Consider the following 20,744-nt stretch of genomic DNA (forward strand, 5'->3'; position numbering starts at 1 on the left):
AAATACACTTCTCGCACTAAAATAAAAATATAAAATGAAGCGTTGATGACGTATTCGGCCACTCCCGTTTCACTGAATTAACGTGGCAGTTTGTTTTTTTACCTGTTTACCATCCCCTCGTATCATACCAGGTGTGACGTCAACTGGCAGTAGCAGCTTTTTAGAGGCGGCAGTATGGAATTGAACAGCGGACGCTAGCTTCCGTTGCCCTTCGTAAGCGTACAGAACAGGGTCGGATTCTGCTTAAATTTAAACTGTTCACAATTTAATGTCTAGCACCGATTGGCTGTCAAACTGGCTGATTAAGTAAGTACCATAAAATATCTTTTTATATTTACGAACTTCCTTTGAAATAAAGATTTTTTTATAATTTAGAAAATTGAAAACGATATTTTCTTTTTGTTTTATTGCAAATAAATTCCAAAAATTTGACAAATTATTATGTTTGACTCAAGTTTAACGTTTTGATTTCATTTTTTAAATTCTAGTTTGACCCTGGTATAAAATAAAGTTGGCTAAAATGTACTTACTATTTAAAATCAACAGAACGTAATTGTTTGATTATCGTTTATTTTATAACAATAGAAATAAGACCAATACACAAAAAATTGTTCAGCGGGTAGTTACAAAACTGTATTATTACACGAAATTGCAGAATACATATAAGTTCATAAAGTGAAAGCCTCAATCAGCATCCTGGAATTCTTCGTCATCGTTCCCATTACCGTAATTGTACTGGATATCCACGGAATTCCCTTGTAGCCTTCTGGATAATTCGTCTACGTCTAAAAAAATTAAGTCTGAAATTGAATAATAGTATATATATATCACGGAAATTACCTGCGTCTCCTCCACCTCTCTCTGTGATTTCATATTCCCCTTCATCCATGTCGTCTTCGGCGTCTACAAAGATATTATCGTCTTCTTCGTCGTCCATGTCGTCCGGATCGGGATTTAATTCCTATAAGTTACAACTTTTGACACAAAACAATTTTTAAATTAGTATACGAGTACCTGACACAGTTTGAGAGCTTCGTAAATAATCGGTATTGTATTGGTGCTATCCTCCTCGGGAACTAACAACAATTCCGACAGGTCTGGTTCCGATTCAGCATCACTATCTTCGGTATTCTCCCTATTTTGAGGCGATGAGTCTCCTAGTTCGTAAATACAGGTGAACGACTGACAAAACGATTGTACATGAACTCACCTGGCATATGAACGTGCGAATCAATTATAATATACAAGCATTCCTTTGTGTAAACATTGGCGTCTTTAGATATAGCATGAAGCGAAATATCTTGATAACTAATTGAGAAACCAATATCATCTTTTTGCTGCCAGCACAGTGCGCTGAAAAATTGAGGCTTTAGATGAAGCTAACAAATCAATGTTGTTTTACCTTTCACTGACAAATAACGTTCCTAATCCTAGGTCCTTTTTGTCCAGTATGGCACGTACATTTCTTTGTTCGCAGCGAATATTTGATTCCGGGTGGTGGAATGAATTAACAATCACCATTTTTCTGTTCTACTTGAATTATTATCGTGTTTAAAAACCGACAAAAAGTAAACAAACAGCCATAGCTACTTTTTAAGTTGAAATGTTGGTATTCCTTTTTGTGACTGTTGGCAGAAACGGTTGATATATTTTGTTTATTGGGTGTGCGTTCCGTAATTCAGTTCAGTAAAAAGCACTAAAATTTTTGTTGAGATATTGGCGGCCTTGCCATAAATAAACTGGAAAACTAGTAGTAAATGATTGCTCCGAAAGTTTGAAATTTGTTAACTAACCCTGCTGACAGAACAACTGATGCAAAATCAAAATATTGTGTGTTAATTTTTCACTAGTTCTGTTCACTGATTTCCATAGCAGGTTGCCAACTACTCAACAAAAATATTTAGTGGATGTTACTAAAATTCTACTGAAGCCAATTACGGAACGCATCCATAAGCTGACCTGGCAACAATCGACTTTATTAAAGTCCCTAGAGGGCAATCTAGGGACTTTAGAATTTATTTGGATGTCTTGCTGGTTTCTTTTTCTTCTATTTTATTTTTTCGATGTTTTGACGATAAAGAAGTTGACAAATTTTAAGAAATTTTTCATTGTTGGATAACCTCTAAGAATTGTAATTATATTAAACTCGACATAAATTGTTGCAACTTCAAATATTCCAATTTTTGCATAGACTTTAAATAATGGTAAATTACTAATTTAATTTTTTTTATATAACCTATTAAGTAAAACTTTTTTTTTAGTATTACGATGATGTAGATCTGGAAGATATAGAATGTAGACTGTACAGTCAAGTTTACCACTCTAGTACCGAAAATGAAGAGAATATACCTTCTGAATCAATTATAACTTGCACTGCTCATGGTGGCGAAACACGTAATAATAACCGCTATTTTTCTAAGTCAGTGTTTATTCCGTTTGAAGAAGAAAGCAGAAATAATTATGACAAAACTTGTTCTTCGGTTCACAACAGCATATCAGTTAACCGTAATTCTACTGATATAACCACTCAAGGAAATTTGAGCAGGCAGTTCCAAAACAATATTACTGTTAATCAGTATACCGTACCATTACTTATAAATCCTGAGCTAAATGAGACGTTAACCCCTGGAACATTTTTTATTCCTTGGACTGTAAAGAATAAAAAATACTTGGATAGAAAGAATAGGAGAAAGCAAAGGAGGTCAGGAATTAGAAGACGAAAAAATAGGGAGAAGAGGAATGAGAATATACACAGCAAAGCCAGAATCGCTCAAAGAACTGAAGCGACCCATATCGTATACATTTCTGATGATTCTGACGGTGAATGTGTAGTTGCCAACGAAATGTGTAAAAAAACTAATAATTTTGTAGAGAAATCGAAGGATTCTAATATGTTAGAAAATCTAGGATCTGAATCTGACGACGATATTATTTACGTTCCGCCACCTCCAACGGAGGTTATAAACGTAGATGTCGATAATGAAGAAGAAATTATTCCTGAAGTTTCTAAAGCTATTGGGTCTACTACCATACACGATTCGTTAACAGATCCGATAGACTCGTTGAATAATTCAAATTGCCAGTCAGGTGGTCAAATTGAGGTAATAAATATTCCAGAATCCTGCACGTGCAATGATTTCTTAGACGCTTCAAGTGTTGAAACTGGTATAAACAAATTTAACTTCAGTTTGCACGGTTCTGATTTCACTAGCACGGGTGATTTCGTTCGACCGGCAAATCCGGTAGATTATTGCGAAACGGAAAGCAGCTGCAGTACCAACGATTTCAACAAAGAAAATAGTTCCGTGAAGACGATAGTGTTTAATGAAGTTGATTTTCCTAAGGAGGATATATTTTCGGACAAAAACTTGGAGGGTTTTAGTACTTACATAACCCCTAAAAGAAGTGCTTTGAAAAAGTCGAAAGTATCGTCAAAATCACCAAGACTTGTTATCGATAATAACGCTTCGTCATCGAGCAGCTCTGAAAGTGATTATGAATCTTCCGGTGTTATAATTAACAGTGCAAGGGTAGGAGACGAAGAGTGTAGTAAAAAGTTACCTACGTTGTCGCCCATGCAGTGTGGAATCGTGGGTACTACGAATCTAAAATTAAGTAAAAGAAAACCGATAAAGAATGCCTATGATGATGCCAAAAAAGATTCTGGTAAAAGAAAATCTAACGTATCTGAAACTGTGGAATCAGTTAGCGATAATGGTGAAGAACCAGACTTAACAATGAAATTAGCAAAGAGAAAGAAGAAAGCGTCCGCCAAAAAAAGGAATTCTATGGGGCAGTTGGATAAAAATATCGATATAGAGGTGGATAGTGCAAATTCTGAAATTAATAGTGATGTTAGTGGTGATAAAAATTCGAATAGTGAAGAAATTGTAGATTCAAACGTTTTTGGGAAGCCAGGAAAGAAAAGAAGTAAAAATTCAGCGGAAAAAGTCCCTGATAAAGAAAAGTCCATGAAAGAAAAGAGCAATGCCTCTAATCGTACAATTGGTACAAATAGAGACAGTTTCGAATTAATTAATGAAGACGCAAGTGCATCCCGTAAGAAAAAAAAGAAAAGTTGCAATAAAGATGAAATAGACACTGGCCCAACGGTTAGTTTAGGTGAAATTACTCTAGAAAGCATAAAAAGGAAAAAGAAGAAAAGCTTGTCTTCCGAGAATCCTGTAAACGATACAAGTATGAGCGAATTAAATAGATCGTGTGTAGAAGTTTCTGATATAGATAACACAAACATAGAAAGTGAACCTTCTAATAAAAAAAATAGTTTCGCTGCAGATAATAATAAAAACGCTGCCAGTCCTTCGGGTGTAGTGTCCGAGCACTCGCAAGTAAAAGAAAAACAGGTTCTTTCTAAAAAACAAACCGATTCTGACGAAACAATGACAAAACACGAAACTCAAAATATTCGAGTAGGTTCTCTAGAAACACGCACCACCACTTCCTTAATTTCGGCGTCGGTATCAATTGCAGAAGGGAACGAAAGTGATGAAGAAATTATAGTTGTTGACGAGGTGATTTCTCACAAACCCGTTGCAGTCGCGGAAGCTTGTATCGAAATTGTGGAGTCGTCCGATTCGGAATACGATTTCACAGAATTGGAAAACGTAGGGCAAGATTTGCAACTGGCTAACTGTTCGGTTAATCGCGGCGAACACTGCGATAAAAATCGCCCCACCAGCCGTTACTTTAAGAATAACAATATTTGTGAGGATTACAGCAAATTCGACGTCGCCCAGGTTCAAAGCACTCAATCAGGTAAAAAAAAAATATCCTTCGGTTGTATCTTCGGTACAAAGTTAAGTTTTTAGACGATCCAGAGGCTTGGAAGATTTCACCCAGCGACCAGCTAATGTTCTTGAATCCGAGCGGCAGTAAGGGACCGCGTTGCAACAGGTGCAGGCAATTCGGGCACGTAGCGGTGAGGTGTACCGAGAAGCCCGACCCTCCCAGTTGTACCCTCTGTGGCTTTTCAGACCACCAAGAACCGAGATGTCCCAATAAACGGTGTACTCAAGTAAGACGTCCAACATTTCGTATTACACAAAATCGTAACAGTCTTTTCTCTTAGTGCGGCAACGAAGGGGACTATTCCACGACGTACTGTTGGAAGTGCATCAGGTTTAGAAACCTGTTTTGCCGAATCTGCAGCATGAAAGGTCACATAGCTAAGATTTGTCCGGATTTGTGGAGGCGATATCACTTAACGGTACGTTTTATTATTTTTTTTTCGTCAGCAGCGCTTTGCCTCACAAATGGGGCAAAATTTCAAATCTTGCATGTATTTTGGGACACGTGATATTTGATATTTGCTTTTTTTTCCTAAAAAATTTTAAAAAGACTTACTTTACGGACATATTTCAGACTCAAGAGGGGCCGATAGTGGTTTCACAAGAACCGCAGTTAAAGCCCAAGGATCAGTTGTGGTGCTCGGGTTGCGCCAAGCAAGGCCACCTCGAACACGAGTGCAACTATTACAACAGGGAATACCCCCCGAGTAACCCACGTATTATCAGTTATGAGGATGTTTTACACCAAGCAGGTAGAAATCGGCTGCGGAATACCACACCTTCACCGCCTCCCCAGCCAATATTGAATATTCAGGAGCAACACCACTTTTACAGAAACGTGCCCGCTTTCTCCGGTGTTCCCTCTACCTCGCACACTATTCCTTACAGCACCCCAGTTTTTATTCCTCCGTTAATGCACCAAATTCCGTATTTAAACTCGATTTTTCCGGTTCCCGCACCGATAGGTCAAATTCAAACCGTAGTACCAGCGGGCGATATAAATTGTAATCCCAGTTCGACGAAAGTTCTAAATCCATTCTCGGTCCTGGTCAGACAAGACAGGGACTCTCCCAAAAATGTGGTCCTAGACCAAATGATGTCGGCTTACATGAATAATGGCACCAATATAAACTTCGTCGGTTCTTACGAAAGCGAGAGCGGCAGAGTTATTCACCCGCACATGATAAAACACGGCGCCGACGAGTTGCTGAGAAACGACCAAAGAAGAGTTCGGCAGATTATAATGTCGACGCCTCCTCACGTAGTGAAACAGTTTTTAAGCAAAGAATTAGATCAACTTGAGAATGTGGTGGGTAAAAGCGACCCTAAATATCTGAGAAAGAAGCTGTTTAAGTACGATAGGTTATCGCAGAGTAAGAAGGTTTTGGACTGCGGAGTCGTCAAGGAAAAGTGTTTCTGGTACCGTATATTGAACATGTACATTTTCGGGGTACATCAGCTTAAGGATGGCAAAGCGCACATTGGTTTTATAAGGAAATATCTCTCGGAGCCGAAGCAGAATAAGTTAGATTGTCACAGACGCAAGTCCCTTTTAAACGCCTATAATTACGTTTTTGACGCCAACCGCCACCTTAACGTAAACTACTACAGGATTATTCAACAGCTAATCGACAAGTACAATGCGGAAAATTAAGAATAGCGAATAGCTAAGTTTTTGTATTCCTTAATAACATATTTTGTGTAATTTTAAAGTAGGATGGTCTCTTTGGTGTCCAAACTTAATTCTTTAATTGTTAAATTTTTGAAGATATATTACTTATAATTTCTTTCAGTAAAAGGTATTAATATATTAACGACTTTCATTTAAAATCGGTGCTACAACGGCAATTTCAACGATCGCTTTTCCACAATCACAGACAAACGTCAATTATCTCGACAAAAATTATGAAAATAAACAACTCTTTAAGTTTCCTGAAGAAATAATACATAGTATGAGGCGTATTATAAGAAATTAATGACCATATTTTCCATTGTGGCAAGAAACTCATAAAAAACCCAGAAATGATAGTTTGGGATGGTACGGATGCCGCGGGATGCCAAGCCCCAGCATGAAGTCGAAGACGCAATTGTAAGCGAAACTGTATGTTTGTACAGTAATAGGTTTTAATTTTTTTTTTATTTCATTAATTTAAAAATCGAATAAGCCGAGGCCGGACTACTCGGATGGCGACTTTTGGAACTCGATTTTCCCCGTGGTTGATGTACGACAGGTGAGGAGACGACGTGATATGGGACGCGGAGGATATGAAGTCTATTCGGAAACCTTCCATCCTTACGTTGGATCCGTACGATGAGAAAACAAGTACCAAGAAGATATTAAAAATAAATTCGTCTCACTTGAAGAAATCCAAGATGTTGTTGGATAAAGCAGGGATTGTTAACGTTTTACAAGAAGACGCCCGCCTGCACCCCCGAAATCTCCAGATCGGGATCCGTCCAACATTTCAAACAATATGTAAGTAGAAATGGGCATAAATTTTTTTTTACACTATGCCGTAGTGCACAGAACAAGATTTTTTTAACATATATTTCGTTATTGCATTAATATTGATTTACGAGCTCAAAATTTTGTACTGTATCAAATTTTTTTTAACATTCAACACGAAATTTTGTGTTCAAACTCGAAATTTTGAGCTTTGGAAATTTTAACTAATTAAACTCAAAATTTAGTCGCAACAAAAAATTTAGTTGAGGTCAACATTTCAATCTGGAATTAAAAATTTTTTTCGAAATTTCGACATACTGATGAGGACCAATAAGTCCGAAACCAGTCTGTATCTGGTGGGTTAAACTTACGAACAATCCTAGCTGTTATATTAGGTGTTACGAGTATAGCAGAATAGCTGTTTCTCGCAACACTGGCAATTTAAAACATTTTGTTTTCGCCCAGTTGGCGAATTTTAGCAGGTCGCTTTCTATTTACTTATACAATAGTAGTAGCCATGAGATTGGAGTAGTTGGGAAGTAGCGCAATAGATGGAGCCATTTGCGCTCTGTGTATAAAAATTTCTTATTTGAAGTTTGGATTCATACTTGAAATTCCGAATTTTGGATTTGAATTTGAAATTCCGAGTTCAAGTTCGAAGTTTGATAAAAATAAGATAAAAAATAATTGAGAAATTTTCTTTTGGTAGCTATTACCAGCGACGCGCCTCCGGAACGACTTTCAGGCTTAAAGTGGGCGTCGTCAACCTTATCCAGCATTCCACTCCCGTCATGGAGCTGAGGGTGTCATTCGTACAGAGCCACACGGGCCCGGTGCGCTTGAGGAATTTCCACAGGCCGCCATTGAAGAGGTTCTCGCACGAGTCGCTTTTCAAACGAGGGCCGCACAGTGTCATGCCGTTCGTTACGCAAATCAAGAAAAAGGCGAAGGTAGGAAATATTTCTTGACTTGTTTTTATTCGTTTGGCAGCAAAGGGACACGGAATGAATTTTTTCGGGTGTAGGCGACTTGTTCTTTATGAGGACCGCGGAGGACCTCACGGGCCGAGACATCATCCTCGTAGAGTTTGCATCTGTTCTTTTCTTGCTTAATAAGTGACTAGACTACCTGAACAAGCGCTCCGCCTACCTGCTGTGCGCCTGAACGCTGACCCGGTGGGCGTTCGCAATTAATGCGATAAAAAAAATAGTTTATTATTTTTAGTCATTCAGTATGTTTTTAGGAATTTTTATTGTACCGACAAAGTTACTTCCACAATTTTGTTGAATGTATCTTTTACATTTCGCTGCTCTCGTCAAACTTATCCTTTCAGCCAGACGAGACGAACAACACGAAAGCGAAACGTCAAAGAACGTTGATGAATGACAGTGACATTTGGCAGAAGTAACTTTGTTGTTCACCCTTTTTTTCGATAATATCGACGTTTAACGGTATAATATGTTTTTTTTTTGTTACAGGACAAAGAAAATCTCTGAAACGCTCAAGGAAGTCGATGAATACAGAAAGTTACTTAATTTAAAATAGTTAATGTACATTTAGGTGTTGTAATAAGAATATAACTGCATGTAACATTTTTCTTAATAAAGAATTCATTAAAATTTTGTATTTGTGTCGTCAATTTCTTTAAACTTTCGCGCGAGATTATTTTGTAGTAGGTGGCGCCATCTATCCATTGAGAAGTTAATATAATCCATTGAACATATTAGATTCCTATAATTTTAAGAAGTACGAAGTGGTTTATTATAGCTTCTGACCGGTAGATGGCGGTCGTGAAAAATTATTAAGAGGGGCTTTAATAGTATATTAAAGTAAATATAAGTGGATATTAAAGAGATTCCATACCAGGGCCCGAGAACTTATCCTTGAAAATATAGGAGCGGCTAAATATCCGACGGCGCTCCTGCCGAGCTGCGCATGCGCTGGTTTGAATTACTTGTGACAGAAATAAATGAGTTGCCAAAATGCAAACATTAGTACAATGTTTGTAAATTTGTAAATTGTTTTTATTAGTTTCAGAAGTACATACTTCCAAAAAGACAAAAATAATGTTGATTTCTCAAGTCTTGCTTACAGTACTTGCTTATAGAAATGTTAAAATAAAGCAAATTAGTGACATGAAATGTTAAAAGATGATGGATAACATTTGAGTAACACTTTTGTTTTCTATTTTCATGTATACTTACTTAATTTTTTTTTTATGTAAACAAAATTAGAAAAAAAATATAATATGTACAGTTAAGCAAAAATCAAACAATTCTGTTGTTTTCTGGCTGTGGTAGGTAGGTAAAAAATAAGGAATTAAACAAAAAATATATTCTTCTATGATGACATATATTTCAACTTATCTTACAATTATTATATAATCTTACATAATGCTACGACATACACATAATTTATTTACAAGAAAATTGCTCTCTTAGGTAAGTAAATGCCTAAAAATAAAATAAGTATCAAATTTAAGGTGAAGACAATGTAAAATTATATACCTATAAAATATTATACAATAAATTACAAGGTGGTAACGTCGTGTACGAGTTGTATAAGTAGATATGCGAGTTATTGCCACACTGTGTATTTTCTATTTTACATTGTCAGACACTTAGTAAATATAATTTACCACTACGATTGCAATAATAATAATAAGTTGTAGATCCTTCTGCTTCATTTGTTGCCTTTTTCTTCAGAGAATATTGAGAATTATAGTCTTTGTTGATATCATTCAGCCACACGTTAAAATCTATAAAAAAAATATCTGTTTAAATATACCTACACTTGCAGAAACAAAAGATTACCTACCTTGGAAACTCTCGAAGGTATGAATTTCCTGAATTATTTCAAAATTGTGACTGATTTTCAAATGTTCACGTAACTCCTTTAAATATTTAAAGGAACAATTACACCCATCAAGACATTTATTTATGAATGTTTCAAAATTGTTAGATAATATACTAGTCGCGTTGTGCACATTTTTATAATGTCTATTTAAATTTTTCTGTTGTGTAAATATCAAACCACACATTTCACATTTAACCGACATGTTTAAATTTTCACTAAAAAAGGTTGTTAATATAACAAAGTTCAAAAATATTGGTAGGTAAGTATTTAAAGGTTAAGTAAACGGCATATATCTGTACAGACGCATGCGCAGTTCAACGGGAGCGCTGTCGCATATTTAGCCGCTCCTGAAAATATGGGGAAACTGAGAACCACGTGACTTGAGATGGATATACAAGTTGGGGAAAGAGTCTACAGATGTCGCCACAAAGATTCAGTAGAATAAATTTTGACAATTGCAATTATGAATCATTTCATGTCATTCATGTTGTTCTGTTGTTCTGTTTATTGTTGGTTAGGTTTGGCGAGTGTTGGTGTGTGTTTTATTTGTGTTTTTAGTGTGTTTTATTAGATATTTCATTCACATTTATTTATATAACATAATAATGTCTGATCATCATATAATCATATTTTTTTATTAATAATAAAATTTTTTGTTTTTTTGTTTTTTTTTTAATAAAAAATGTGATCAGAGGTAGGTAGTTTTTTTTATGGATATCAACACAACGAAAAATTTAAAGTTCATAATAAATCTCTATTACAAGAATTAATCAAAGATTGGTTTAGTAAAATTATTTACTTCTAATATTTTTTTATTCACCGTGAAAGATAATACAATATAGGAAGCACTGAAACTTTATAATCATTTCCACTCTTTTTTTTCAAAATATGTACTTAAATTTGAAATTTTTTCAACAAACGTATCAAAATTATTTCTTATTTTAAGTAGGAAGACTATTAGAGCATTTAAAAGTGTCTTTAATGCTTGAGTGATTTTAATGCTTTTTATCAAATGTACTTATTTTCTCATGGTGACAAAAAAAATTATCTACGTGAAAATTATTTTACAAAATCAATTTCTGAGTGATCTGTGTAGGGTGAGATTTGTTATGTAATTTTAAATTTAGCGGCGGCAGAATACCTAAAACAAATATTGAATAGGTAGGTATACAGTTGTAGAGCGTACAACTAGATGGCGGTAGCATCTTTTACCGGCTACAGGTAATTTAACTCACTGTATTGCCGATAACTCCTAGAAAAGGAAAGCAATAGAAGTTGGAGAAAGTGTCAACAGTTAGCGCTGTTAATAACCACGAAATCTGTTCAAGTTTCCTATCTATAGTATCATTTATCTAGGTTCCATACATCCCTTGCGGGGCAGACGGTGCGGGAAGAAAGCCTATGCTTATATTATACATGGTAGTTTCCTTGTAGTACCAACCTTACATAAACTAATTTGAGCGAACTAAATATCAGTATACCTTTCGTTGTCATGAAAACGGAAAACAAAAATTAATTTGTAACTGTATTGGCACATAAGATTAATTGCTATCACCACAGTTATTACTAGTTGTATATTGTTTAAAAATGACTTCTAATATTGATTACTTAAATAGTAAAGCAGAATACAAGTTCATCAATGGATGGAACAGCAAAAGGTAACAAATACAGATGATCGAGTTGTGCTTGCATATCTTCAGAAAATGTCAAATTATTAATTTGAACAGCATTTCATCTGTTTTTTAAAAAACCGAAGTATTAATTTTTCAAACAATACCAACTCCACATTTCACATTCATTTAAGTAATTAAGATGTTAAATATTTGAATAAAGCTTTTGAAACATTTATATGAAAATATGATTTTACTCGGTATATTTTCATTCAAAAATAAGATTTTGGTATTAGGAGTCTTATCTCTTATTAAATATCAAGAGCGGAAAAATACTTTCTCAACCTCTCCAAATTTATATGAAAATATGATTTTATTCAATGAATTCACATAAAAAAAAAATTATCAGGAGACTTTGAACTACAAAGATGTTAAAGACACGGTGAATAATGACCCACTAAACACGAAACGTAAATGAAACGTTGCAAATGAGATGTTTTACTAAACATTTGACACATTAACTAGAAACGTTTCTGTTTCATGCTCCAAGATATATTGAACTTTTATTTTATCGTATGTGGCAACCACAGATCACAGAAACAATGCGGCAACAATGCAGTTGAAATGGAAAAAAAATCGTTCCAATTTGTTTGTATACCAGCCTAGATAAATGATACTATAGATAGGAAACTTGAACAGATTTCGTGGTCATTAACAGCGCTAACTGTTGACACTTTCTCCAACTTCTATTGCTTTCCTTTTCTAGGAACTATCGGTAATACAGTGAGTTAAATTACCTTTAGCCAGTAAAAGATGCAAGCGCCATCTAGTTGTACGCTCTACAACTATATACCTACCTACTCAATATTTGTTTTAGGTATTCTGTCGCCGCTAAATTTAAAATTACATAACAAATCTCACCCTACACAGATCACTCAGAAATTGATTTTGTAAAATAATTTTCACGTAGATAATTTTTTTTGTCACCATGAGAAAATAAGTACATTTGATAAAAAGCATTAAAATCACTCAAGCATTAAAGACACTTTTAAATGCTCTAATAGTCTTCCTACTTAAAATAAGAAATAATTTTGATACTGTAACTTTTTAAAATGTTAAAAAAATTTCAAATTTCAGTACATATTTTGAAAAAAAAAAAGAAAATGATTATAGAGTTTCAGTGCTTCCTATATTGTATTAGCTTTCACGGTGAATAAAAAAATATTACAAGTAAATAATTTTACTAAACCAATCTTTGATTAATTCTTGTAATAGAGATTTATTATGCAACTTTAAATTTGTCGTTGTGTTGATATCCATAAAAAAACTACCTACCTCTGATCACATTTTTTATTAAAAAAAAAAAACAAAAAAACAACATTTTCTGATTAATAAAAAAATGTGATTATATGATGATCAGACATTATTATGTTATATAAATAAATGTGAATGAAATATCTAATAAAACACACTAAAAACACAAATAAAACACACACCAACACTCGCCAAACCTAACCAACAATAAACAATAAACATGATCAAGAATGACATGAAATGATTCATAATTGGAATTGTCAAAATTTATTCTACAAAATCTTTGTGGCGACATCTATAGACTCTTTCCCCAACTTGTATATCCATCTCAAGTCACGTGGTTCCCAATGTCCCCATATTTTCAAGTATAAGTTCTCGGGCCCTGTATACCAGACAGAGGTGCATATAATTTCATAATATTTTAAAAGTATTAATGAATTTACTATTTTCAGTGACCCAAAATGAATGATAAATTGTACACCGAAAATTATGCATCCTACAAACCTCGACAAGGTTTAAAGCAAGCTGCAAACGAGGCTACGTGGTATTCCTGTTCAAATTTCTCATCGAACAGTTCAAACACATCTCAAGCTACAAATTTTATGGATGCGTCCTTCCAAAACTATAGTTGTCAGCGGAGCAGCCACAGATCCGTTTTTGTGCAACAAGAACAGCGTGACGTACTCGTCTGGGAAGATAGAATCATTTCTGATGTCGAGAAGGCTTTTAAATCTGATAAGGCAATTGAAGTTTTCAATAAAGACTTGATTCCCGTGACTTACTGTAACAACGTAGATTTGATCACTTCGGATTTGTGTAAACAAAACGCGAACAAAGATATGCGCAGTTTCAATAAATTTGGAAACGAGTGGTATTACGGTCAAGATAATTGTAGTGAAAAAAGTTCTTGTGCACGAGAAACACACAGGAATCAAAGTATTGATTACGTGACCGGAAACTGCAGCTACGATGCTATGTTTCATGAAAATTGTAACTTACATTGTAGAATACTAAACAGAAATGTGGCAAATGAAGCAATACCTGATTATTACAACTATTACGATAACAAACATGTCGAAAACCAGTCGTTTACTCAAAACATTCACTGTTTTAATACAAGTACCACATCTTTAATAAATCCTATTGACCAACAGACGGAGGGTTCGAACGAAGACAGTGATATCGTCGTAGAGGACTCCGATGAAGAAATTGTCGAGTACAGCGAGTACCTTGAAAAACAATCGTATCCGACAAATAAATGTTTAATCTGTAACATCGCATACAAGCCTCTGGGTACACAGTTTTATTTTTTAAAGGAGAAAAATCCACTTACCATGTCCACCCAACGACCGGTCATCCAAAAACTCGCAAACGTTATCGGGGAAATTACTACCACGCGGAATTATTTGTGCAGTGAATGTTTAGGGAATATAAACAACATTGATCACTTAGAACTGAAGTTGGAGAAACTTAAATCGGACGTCATTGTAAAGTTTAAACGAAACTGCATGGAAAACAAGATCCAGGATGGAAAAAGATCGTGCACTCGGACGTCACGTATTAATAAATGGCCAAAGTACAAATGTAAATCGTGCAACAAAATACTGTGCCTTAGGAAATACTGTCTTTATCACATAAAGAGACACCGATCTGGAGGTTACCTTTGCGATTCTTGCGGGAGGATTTATTCAAGTAAAATGATGTTTTCACTACACCGTCGGCGACATAAAAAGAAGCTATGCACGAGCGGTTTCAGTTTTGATTGTTCAAACTGTGATAAAACGTTTAGGACAAGGTCCAATCAAAAAGAGCACGAAAATTATTGTATGAACATTTTACCGTTCGAATGCAAACAACACGACTGCGACAAGAAGTTTCCTTCGGCCACAAAACTGAAAAATCACGTTAGACTTAAACACGATAAAAAATTCACCGTTATTTGCTCCATATGCAATATCGGTTTTATCAAATTGTCCGATTATAAGAGCCATATGATCTCGCACAGCGCAGAGAAAAAATATCCGTGCCCGAAATGCGATAGGAACTACAAAACGTTAAGCAATTTAAACTTTCACATGAAAATCCACCGTAACAGTTTACCGTTTAGCTGCCAAACGTGTAAAAAAGAATTTATGAGAAAGGAGTATTTGGAGGCACATACAAACAACCACAAGGGAATAAAAAATTTCGCTTGTACCAAATGCGAGAAGAAATTCGTGTCGCAAAAAAATTTGGACGCGCACCTGAAATACCACGACGGGACAGTAAAAAAGAGTATCTGCAATATTTGTGGCAAAACGATGACGAGCGGGTTCGAAGAACATTTACGGATACACAATAACTTAAAAGAGTTTGAGTGCGGAGACTGTGATACGAAATTTAATACAAAAGGGGCACTTTCTAAGCACGTCAAGAAAAAACATAAATAAAAATAAACGAAAATTAATAAAACACTAAATTATAATTTTTATTTAATGCCTTCAGTCAGTTTCCATTTCGTCAGAAGCAGATTCTTCTTCACTGTCTTCCTCCTCGTTGCTTTCCTCAGATTCTGAGCCTAACCATTCCATCACAGCAGTGTCGTTCGGGATTAAAGTTTTCCATTCGTCCAACTTTTTTAGGTCCAACGAGTAAAAATCGTTGAAGGTGATCTGTTTGTCGCCATCTTCAAACATGCCCCCGTACAGATACAAGATGCCGTGTTTTATAGCTAACCCGCAATTAATTCGAGGAGAGGGTTGAAACACTTTAGTGGTTAGTTCGGTAGACGTTGAAGTACTTCCCGCCGAAGTGGAAGCCGGACCAACGGTAACTTTAAAAATTCCGTCATCTGAGATAGTCGTCGATTCTACTTTTTCTTCGATTTCCTCGATTTCCGTTCCTTCATCTTCATCCCCGTCGTCTACAAATAATTATAATGAAATATTGCGAGAACTGCAATCGCTGAAATAAATACCAGTATCTTTATTCTTTCTCCTTTTTGTTTTCGAAAGTTCTTCCTTGTTTCCAGAGAGGGTCAAGTTTTTCCAAAGTAGCTTCTCTAAATCTAGTTGGTAAAAATCGTTAAAGAAATTTCCGGCAATATTCTCTTCGTCATCCTCAACGTCAAAGACGCCACCGTAGCAATATGCCGATAAATTATTTATGGATGTTGTAACGCTCATACTACACCTAGGAGAATAATTAATGCCCCCGATTTTTATTTGGGACCATTTGAATTTAGTACCCGTCGTATCATTTTCTAAAATAAATGCAAATAAATAAAACTACTGAGGAATATTCGTTGTTATTGTCACTTACTGTCTGGGGCTAATAAAAACGCATCGGTATGCACGTGCCCTTTATCGACATCCTTTTTCAGCTTTTCCTTACTATATCCGCCGAAAATAAGAACCCTTCCGTCATTCAACGCTACCATACAACATCCAGATCGTGGAGCAGGCGGTACTCCAACCGCTTCCAGTTTCATCCAAGTGTACGTTTCTGTGTTAAAACTGTAAACGTCGTTGAAATACTTATAATCTCTGAGGTTGTCGTGAAAACCACCAAAAACGATCAACTGTTTTTTGAGTAAAATCATCCTATGGCCGCTTCTAGCGCTGGGTCCGTTCGGCGCCGCAATTTTCTCCCACTGTTTTGAACCTATGTGATATACCCAGAGGTCTCTATAGTGGTAAAACTGCGATTGTGTTGGTGAAGCATATTCTCCACCGAAAATCCACAGCTGACCCTTGTTAGCTGCCGTCGCGACCATTTGATGGCCACATCTTGGTGGCGGACCTGCTGGTGCTTTAACCACGGTCCATTTATTATTGGCGATATTGTAGAAGAATAGATCGTTGTAGACAAACGTCTGTAATGAATGTAATATAATAGCGATTATTAATTAATAATTGAAAAAACTGTTTACCGTCTTCCCATTAAAATATTCGCCACCGTACAAAATGAGTTGCTCTTTACTTGGATGTGCTATAAAACTAAAATTTACTCTTCTGGAGGGTGCGTCTATAACAGCCTCTATCACTTGCAGTCTCTTTTGTTCTTCTTTTTCAATTTGGGCAACAATATCTTCAATGTCGTCCTAAAATGATGCAGATAATTAGAAAAATATATACCTATATACTGTAGTACCACAGTTTACCTCTCCCATGGCTTGCAGTTCTTTTTTCAACTTATTGGAAAGTTTCTTTTCAGTTTTCGCTAAAGTTTTCTCTGCTCCCTTTCCTTTCTTTTTGTCTTTTATTTTCTTTCCCATTTCAATTGTGGTTCCCAGATGCTTCTAATGTTTAAAAATCTATATATTTGTAATCTAAACACAACCTTTAACGCATTGTGTGCTTTTTGAGGTTATCTTGATAATGTTTTTATGATCTGTGGTAGAGATCAGAGATTATAGACATGTAGAGATGGACGGTACCGTACAATTTTTGTGAGTGCTTGTTTTTAACTCCGATTCTCGAAATTTTATATTGGTAATATTGGTATTAGCACCGTGTGTTAAAGAGTGCATTCCGTAATTAACTTTAGTAGAATTCAGTAAAACGCACTAAATATTTTTGTTAAGAGAAGTTGGCAACCTGCTAGGGAAATAGTGAACATGACCTTGGGGGCTTCGTTTTGGCAAAATTAGTACCTATTAGCAACTAATATCAGTTCAGAGTAACTCTAAGTTGCTATTAGCTACTATTTTTGCCAAATTGAAAGACCCTCTGGTTCCCTAGATTATATGTATACGGATAGAAGTATGTGATGTATACTTCCTTGTTCCCAAAAAGAGGGGATAAAAAGTGTACATGTTGCATTTTGTCAATTTTGCGCACGCCCGAAAATTTAGCGGATTATTTCAACTGAAATTTAATAACTGATGTACTATTAACAGAGCAAAATTGTCAATTATTATTTTGTATATCTATTTATACTTGTTAATTGTAATATATGAGAATATTAGATAATGAATGTAAAATAAAATGGGTACAATAAAACGGAATCCAGAAGAGAGTAAAAGTGATTTATTTATATAAAATAGCAAACATTTTTTGAAATTTAAAATCAATACACTGGTTAGTTAACAAATGTTCGAACTTTCGGAGCAATCATTTACGGAACGCACACTGAAAGTTGCACGGAAATCAAATCTGAACGCACCTTAGTTGTTATATTAATATTTCGCGCCGAAATAAATACCACAATTTTTTTTTCCTACACAAGAAGTAGTTTTGCATTTTTAAACGTTTTTAATAAAAGTTAATTACAAAGAATAAAGAAAATATTCTAAAGAATGGATGATTATAAACTCAATTTGACCACTTACACGACTCCACCTTCAGAATGTTGCTCGTTGCCCGAATTACAGCAAATATGTGAAGAACGCTTACAACTTTACAAAATAATGGATGAAGCTAAAAATTTAGGTTACAAACCTAGTACTGCTGTATGGAACGAATATTTGGAATCGCAAATAGTACAGCGAAAACTGTCTACAAGTATTATTTTACTAAGAAATGAAAATTATAGTGTTGGTCATAATAAAGCAAGAAGACACAATCATATCGCTCACTGGATGTTAAGTTTATGTAAGTAACTATTATGTGGTAAATTGAGCTTTTATCTACATTTATACATATTTTCAGGTTACTGTCGAACTAAAGATTTAAGAGTTTTTTTCACGAGATGTGAGCTTCAGTGGTTTGAAATGTTATATAAAAGGATGAAGGACGAAGAGTTACAACAATTTTTTACAGACAGCGAACTTGAATGTGTAGTTGTTAGTCAAAGAGAGAAAAATTTGCTAAAGGAACAGTTACTTATGTGCACAAAAGTAAAGGAAATTGATTTTGATACTACAATCTTCTATAAAATAAATTTCAGTGAGATCCCCACTTTATTACCGTCTAGAAAAGTCTTTCTGTGTAAAGGTTTAGCATATTTTCCTCAAAACTATTTGATATACCACATTCACAACAAATTGTGGAGACTTTTAAGCGGTCGACTTTTTTGGCTTAACAAAGTGCTTCCAACTGGTATTAAAGAAGACCGTATCGAATACTTTTTAAATAACTTACCACTTATTTCTCCGAATTACAAGAGGTTTAGCGATAAAAATATTATAGTAGACTTGGAAAATATCGACCAAGTAGCAGCAGCACACTATCCGCTCTGCATGAAAACGATTCATTCTTTGTTAAGAAACGAACACCATTTAAAGTACGACTGCAAAATGCAATACGGGATATTTCTAAAGTGGATCGGCTTGTCGTACCAAGACGCTATGGAATTTTGGAAAGACGAATTTACCAAAAAAATGTCCTCCGAGTGGTTTGACCGTAAATATTCGTATTTATTTAAGCACCAATACGGTAAAGTTGGCGGAATGATAGATTACGAGCCGTCTAGTTGCGAAGAGATTCAGAATTCATGTCCGGGCCCAGGGCAACATCACGGCTGTCCATTTAAGCACTGGGATTTGGATAGATTATTACAAAGATGTCGAAGCGACGGTTTTAGTACGTACAACATAAAGAACGTGAGAGATTTGGTCATTAGTAAGAAATATGAAGAAGCATGTATGATGTACTTCAGAGCGACACATAACGCCACTGTGGAAAATGTATTTAAAAGTCCTAATCAGTACTTTGTGGAAAGTTACGAATTTGAGGAGTCTTTAAATGACTGTTTAGTGGACGTTTTTGTTGAATGTTGCGATCCGTAGGATGAGGGAAACTTATGTGACCTGAAAGCTATGCGACGTGAACTATGACAATGTTTGATTCTTTTATGTTTAAAATATTTAGATTTTTTTTTTTCAGAGATTTAAGAGTTAAGTTTATGTTTTTAAAAAGTTTATCTGTGTGTTATAAAGATATATTTTTATTTTAAACGTTATTAAATGTATACAATTAAACAGAATACACTGCAGTGTCTTTAGTTTTAAACCGAAGATATAAACTACTAGGTGCGAATGTGCAATTTAGAAAAATTATGCAGTACTGTTCACGTCTGATTTTTTTTTATTCTAACAAAATATTAAACGAAAAATATCTTCAGATAAACACTCTCTTATAAATTATACAGGGTCGGAAAGTCCCCATGGTTCATCGGCCGTTACGTGAGAGCGATAAAGAAAATCATAGAAATCCGCGCGATAGAGAAAGATGGCTATAATGAAGGCGTCTAATAGTCACCGCCCATTTCGCTCTTCCACAAATAAGTAGAACAAATATGAGAGCTAAAATAATACAAATACTATTAATTAATAATTGTAAAAACTGCTTAAATATTCACCACCATACAGAATGTGTTGCTCATTACTTGGATGCGGTATAAAACTAAAATTTACTCTTCTAGAGGGTGCGTCTATAACAGCATCAACCACTCGCAATCTCTTTTGTTCTTTTTCAATTTGGGCAGCAACATTTTCAATGTGGTCCTAAAATGATGTAGATAATTAGAAAAAATATATACCTATATATACTGTAATATCAGTTTACCTCTCATCGCTTGCAGTTCTTTTTTCAACTTTGTGGGAAGTTTATTTTGTTTTCGCCAAAGTTTTCTCTGCCCCCTTTCCTTTTATTTTCTTACCCATATCAGTTCTATATCCCATATGCTGCAAATAGTGCAAATGTTTATAAATCTATAGATTTATAATCAAAACACTGCTTTTTGAGGTTATCTTGCAATCGTTTCTTCTTCTTCTTCGTTTTTGTTACA

At 35.1% G+C, this 20,744-nt stretch overlaps 7 protein-coding genes and 1 long non-coding RNA gene across 9 annotated transcripts; 4 read left to right on the forward strand and 4 right to left on the reverse strand.

Annotated features, from left to right (window-relative positions):
* Positions 1–552: 552 nt before the first annotated feature.
* Positions 553–1,597, reverse strand: LOC108903793 (methylosome subunit pICln). Its single transcript, XM_018706090.2, has 5 exons — positions 1,403–1,597; positions 1,211–1,353; positions 1,015–1,157; positions 841–961; positions 553–785 (listed from the first exon to the last, which is right to left on the reverse strand). The coding sequence occupies exons 1-5, from the start codon at positions 1,519–1,521 to the stop codon at positions 685–687; spliced, it is 627 nt and encodes a 208-aa protein (XP_018561606.1). The 5' UTR covers positions 1,522–1,597; the 3' UTR covers positions 553–684.
* A 476-nt stretch (positions 1,598–2,073) lies between these two features.
* Positions 2,074–6,618, forward strand: LOC108903837. Its single transcript, XM_018706152.1, has 5 exons — positions 2,074–2,204; positions 2,262–4,776; positions 4,830–5,035; positions 5,090–5,227; positions 5,383–6,618. Exons 1-5 carry the CDS (start codon positions 2,202–2,204, stop codon positions 6,460–6,462), a joined length of 3,942 nt encoding a protein of 1,313 aa, XP_018561668.1. The 5' UTR covers positions 2,074–2,201; the 3' UTR covers positions 6,463–6,618.
* Positions 6,619–6,697: 79 nt separating this feature from the next.
* LOC108903838 (transcription initiation factor TFIID subunit 1-like) lies at positions 6,698–8,834 on the forward strand. The gene is made up of 3 exons (XM_018706153.1): positions 6,698–7,284; positions 7,964–8,204; positions 8,733–8,834. The coding sequence occupies exons 2-3, from the start codon at positions 8,046–8,048 to the stop codon at positions 8,748–8,750; spliced, it is 177 nt and encodes a 58-aa protein (XP_018561669.1). The 5' UTR covers positions 6,698–7,284; positions 7,964–8,045; the 3' UTR covers positions 8,751–8,834.
* Positions 8,835–9,690: 856 nt separating this feature from the next.
* Positions 9,691–10,506, reverse strand: LOC108903799. Its single transcript, XM_018706097.2, has 2 exons — positions 10,072–10,506; positions 9,691–10,012 (listed from the first exon to the last, which is right to left on the reverse strand). Exons 1-2 carry the CDS (start codon positions 10,310–10,312, stop codon positions 9,867–9,869), a joined length of 387 nt encoding a protein of 128 aa, XP_018561613.1. The 5' UTR covers positions 10,313–10,506; the 3' UTR covers positions 9,691–9,866.
* Positions 10,507–13,383: 2,877 nt separating this feature from the next.
* Positions 13,384–15,480, forward strand: LOC108903841 (zinc finger protein 260-like). Its single transcript, XM_018706155.1, has 2 exons — positions 13,384–13,433; positions 13,487–15,480. The coding sequence occupies exon 2, from the start codon at positions 13,496–13,498 to the stop codon at positions 15,461–15,463; it is 1,968 nt and encodes a 655-aa protein (XP_018561671.1). The 5' UTR covers positions 13,384–13,433; positions 13,487–13,495; the 3' UTR covers positions 15,464–15,480.
* On the reverse strand, positions 15,477–17,405 carry LOC108903842 (kelch domain-containing protein 4-like). Its single transcript, XM_018706156.1, has 5 exons — positions 17,176–17,405; positions 16,945–17,115; positions 16,335–16,887; positions 15,991–16,275; positions 15,477–15,936 (listed from the first exon to the last, which is right to left on the reverse strand). Exons 1-5 carry the CDS (start codon positions 17,287–17,289, stop codon positions 15,515–15,517), a joined length of 1,545 nt encoding a protein of 514 aa, XP_018561672.1. The 5' UTR covers positions 17,290–17,405; the 3' UTR covers positions 15,477–15,514.
* Positions 17,406–18,044: 639 nt separating this feature from the next.
* Positions 18,045–20,133, forward strand: LOC108903790 (probable DNA primase large subunit). The gene is made up of 2 exons (XM_018706087.1): positions 18,045–18,607; positions 18,665–20,133. Exons 1-2 carry the CDS (start codon positions 18,313–18,315, stop codon positions 19,741–19,743), a joined length of 1,374 nt encoding a protein of 457 aa, XP_018561603.1. The 5' UTR covers positions 18,045–18,312; the 3' UTR covers positions 19,744–20,133.
* Positions 20,134–20,219: 86 nt separating this feature from the next.
* Positions 20,220–20,703, reverse strand: LOC108903800. 2 transcript variants are annotated; one of them, XR_001964216.1, is made up of 3 exons: positions 20,522–20,703; positions 20,316–20,460; positions 20,220–20,259 (listed from the first exon to the last, which is right to left on the reverse strand). It is a non-coding gene; the product is annotated as an uncharacterized LOC108903800 (long non-coding RNA). The 2 variants fall into 2 exon arrangements; XR_001964217.1 differs by having other exon boundaries at positions 20,228–20,259; positions 20,324–20,460.
* Between the last annotated feature and the right edge of the window lie 41 nt (positions 20,704–20,744).

The sequence above is a fragment of the Anoplophora glabripennis genome, unplaced genomic scaffold, assembly GCF_000390285.2.
Source record: "Anoplophora glabripennis isolate ALB-LARVAE unplaced genomic scaffold, Agla_2.0 scaffold134, whole genome shotgun sequence".
Taxonomy (NCBI): Eukaryota; Metazoa; Arthropoda; class Insecta; order Coleoptera; family Cerambycidae; genus Anoplophora; species Anoplophora glabripennis.

Coding starts and splice junctions, on each gene's coding strand:
- LOC108903793 (XM_018706090.2), bottom strand. CDS start 1,521: ATGGTGATTGTTAATTCATTCCACCACCCGGAATCAAATATTCGCTGC. Junction 962..1,014: donor AAGCTCTCAAACTGTGTCAG/GTACTCGTATAC, acceptor TGTAACTTATAG/GAATTAAATCCCGATCCGGA. Junction 786..840: donor GAGAGGTGGAGGAGACGCAG/GTAATTTCCGTG, acceptor TAATTTTTTTAG/ACGTAGACGAATTATCCAGA.
- LOC108903837 (XM_018706152.1), top strand. Junction 5,036..5,089: donor CCAATAAACGGTGTACTCAA/GTAAGACGTCCA, acceptor CTTTTCTCTTAG/TGCGGCAACGAAGGGGACTA. Junction 5,228..5,382: donor GGAGGCGATATCACTTAACG/GTACGTTTTATT, acceptor GACATATTTCAG/ACTCAAGAGGGGCCGATAGT.
- LOC108903838 (XM_018706153.1), top strand. CDS start 8,046: ATGGAGCTGAGGGTGTCATTCGTACAGAGCCACACGGGCCCGGTGCGC.
- LOC108903799 (XM_018706097.2), bottom strand. CDS start 10,312: ATGTCGGTTAAATGTGAAATGTGTGGTTTGATATTTACACAACAGAAA. Junction 10,013..10,071: donor TACCTTCGAGAGTTTCCAAG/GTAGGTAATCTT, acceptor TTTTTTTTATAG/ATTTTAACGTGTGGCTGAAT.
- LOC108903841 (XM_018706155.1), top strand. CDS start 13,496: ATGAATGATAAATTGTACACCGAAAATTATGCATCCTACAAACCTCGA.
- LOC108903842 (XM_018706156.1), bottom strand. CDS start 17,289: ATGGGAAAGAAAATAAAAGACAAAAAGAAAGGAAAGGGAGCAGAGAAA. Junction 16,888..16,944: donor AATATTTTAATGGGAAGACG/GTAAACAGTTTT, acceptor CATTCATTACAG/ACGTTTGTCTACAACGATCT. Junction 16,276..16,334: donor GTTTTTATTAGCCCCAGACA/GTAAGTGACAAT, acceptor CATTTATTTTAG/AAAATGATACGACGGGTACT.
- LOC108903790 (XM_018706087.1), top strand. CDS start 18,313: ATGGATGATTATAAACTCAATTTGACCACTTACACGACTCCACCTTCA. Junction 18,608..18,664: donor TCACTGGATGTTAAGTTTAT/GTAAGTAACTAT, acceptor ACATATTTTCAG/GTTACTGTCGAACTAAAGAT.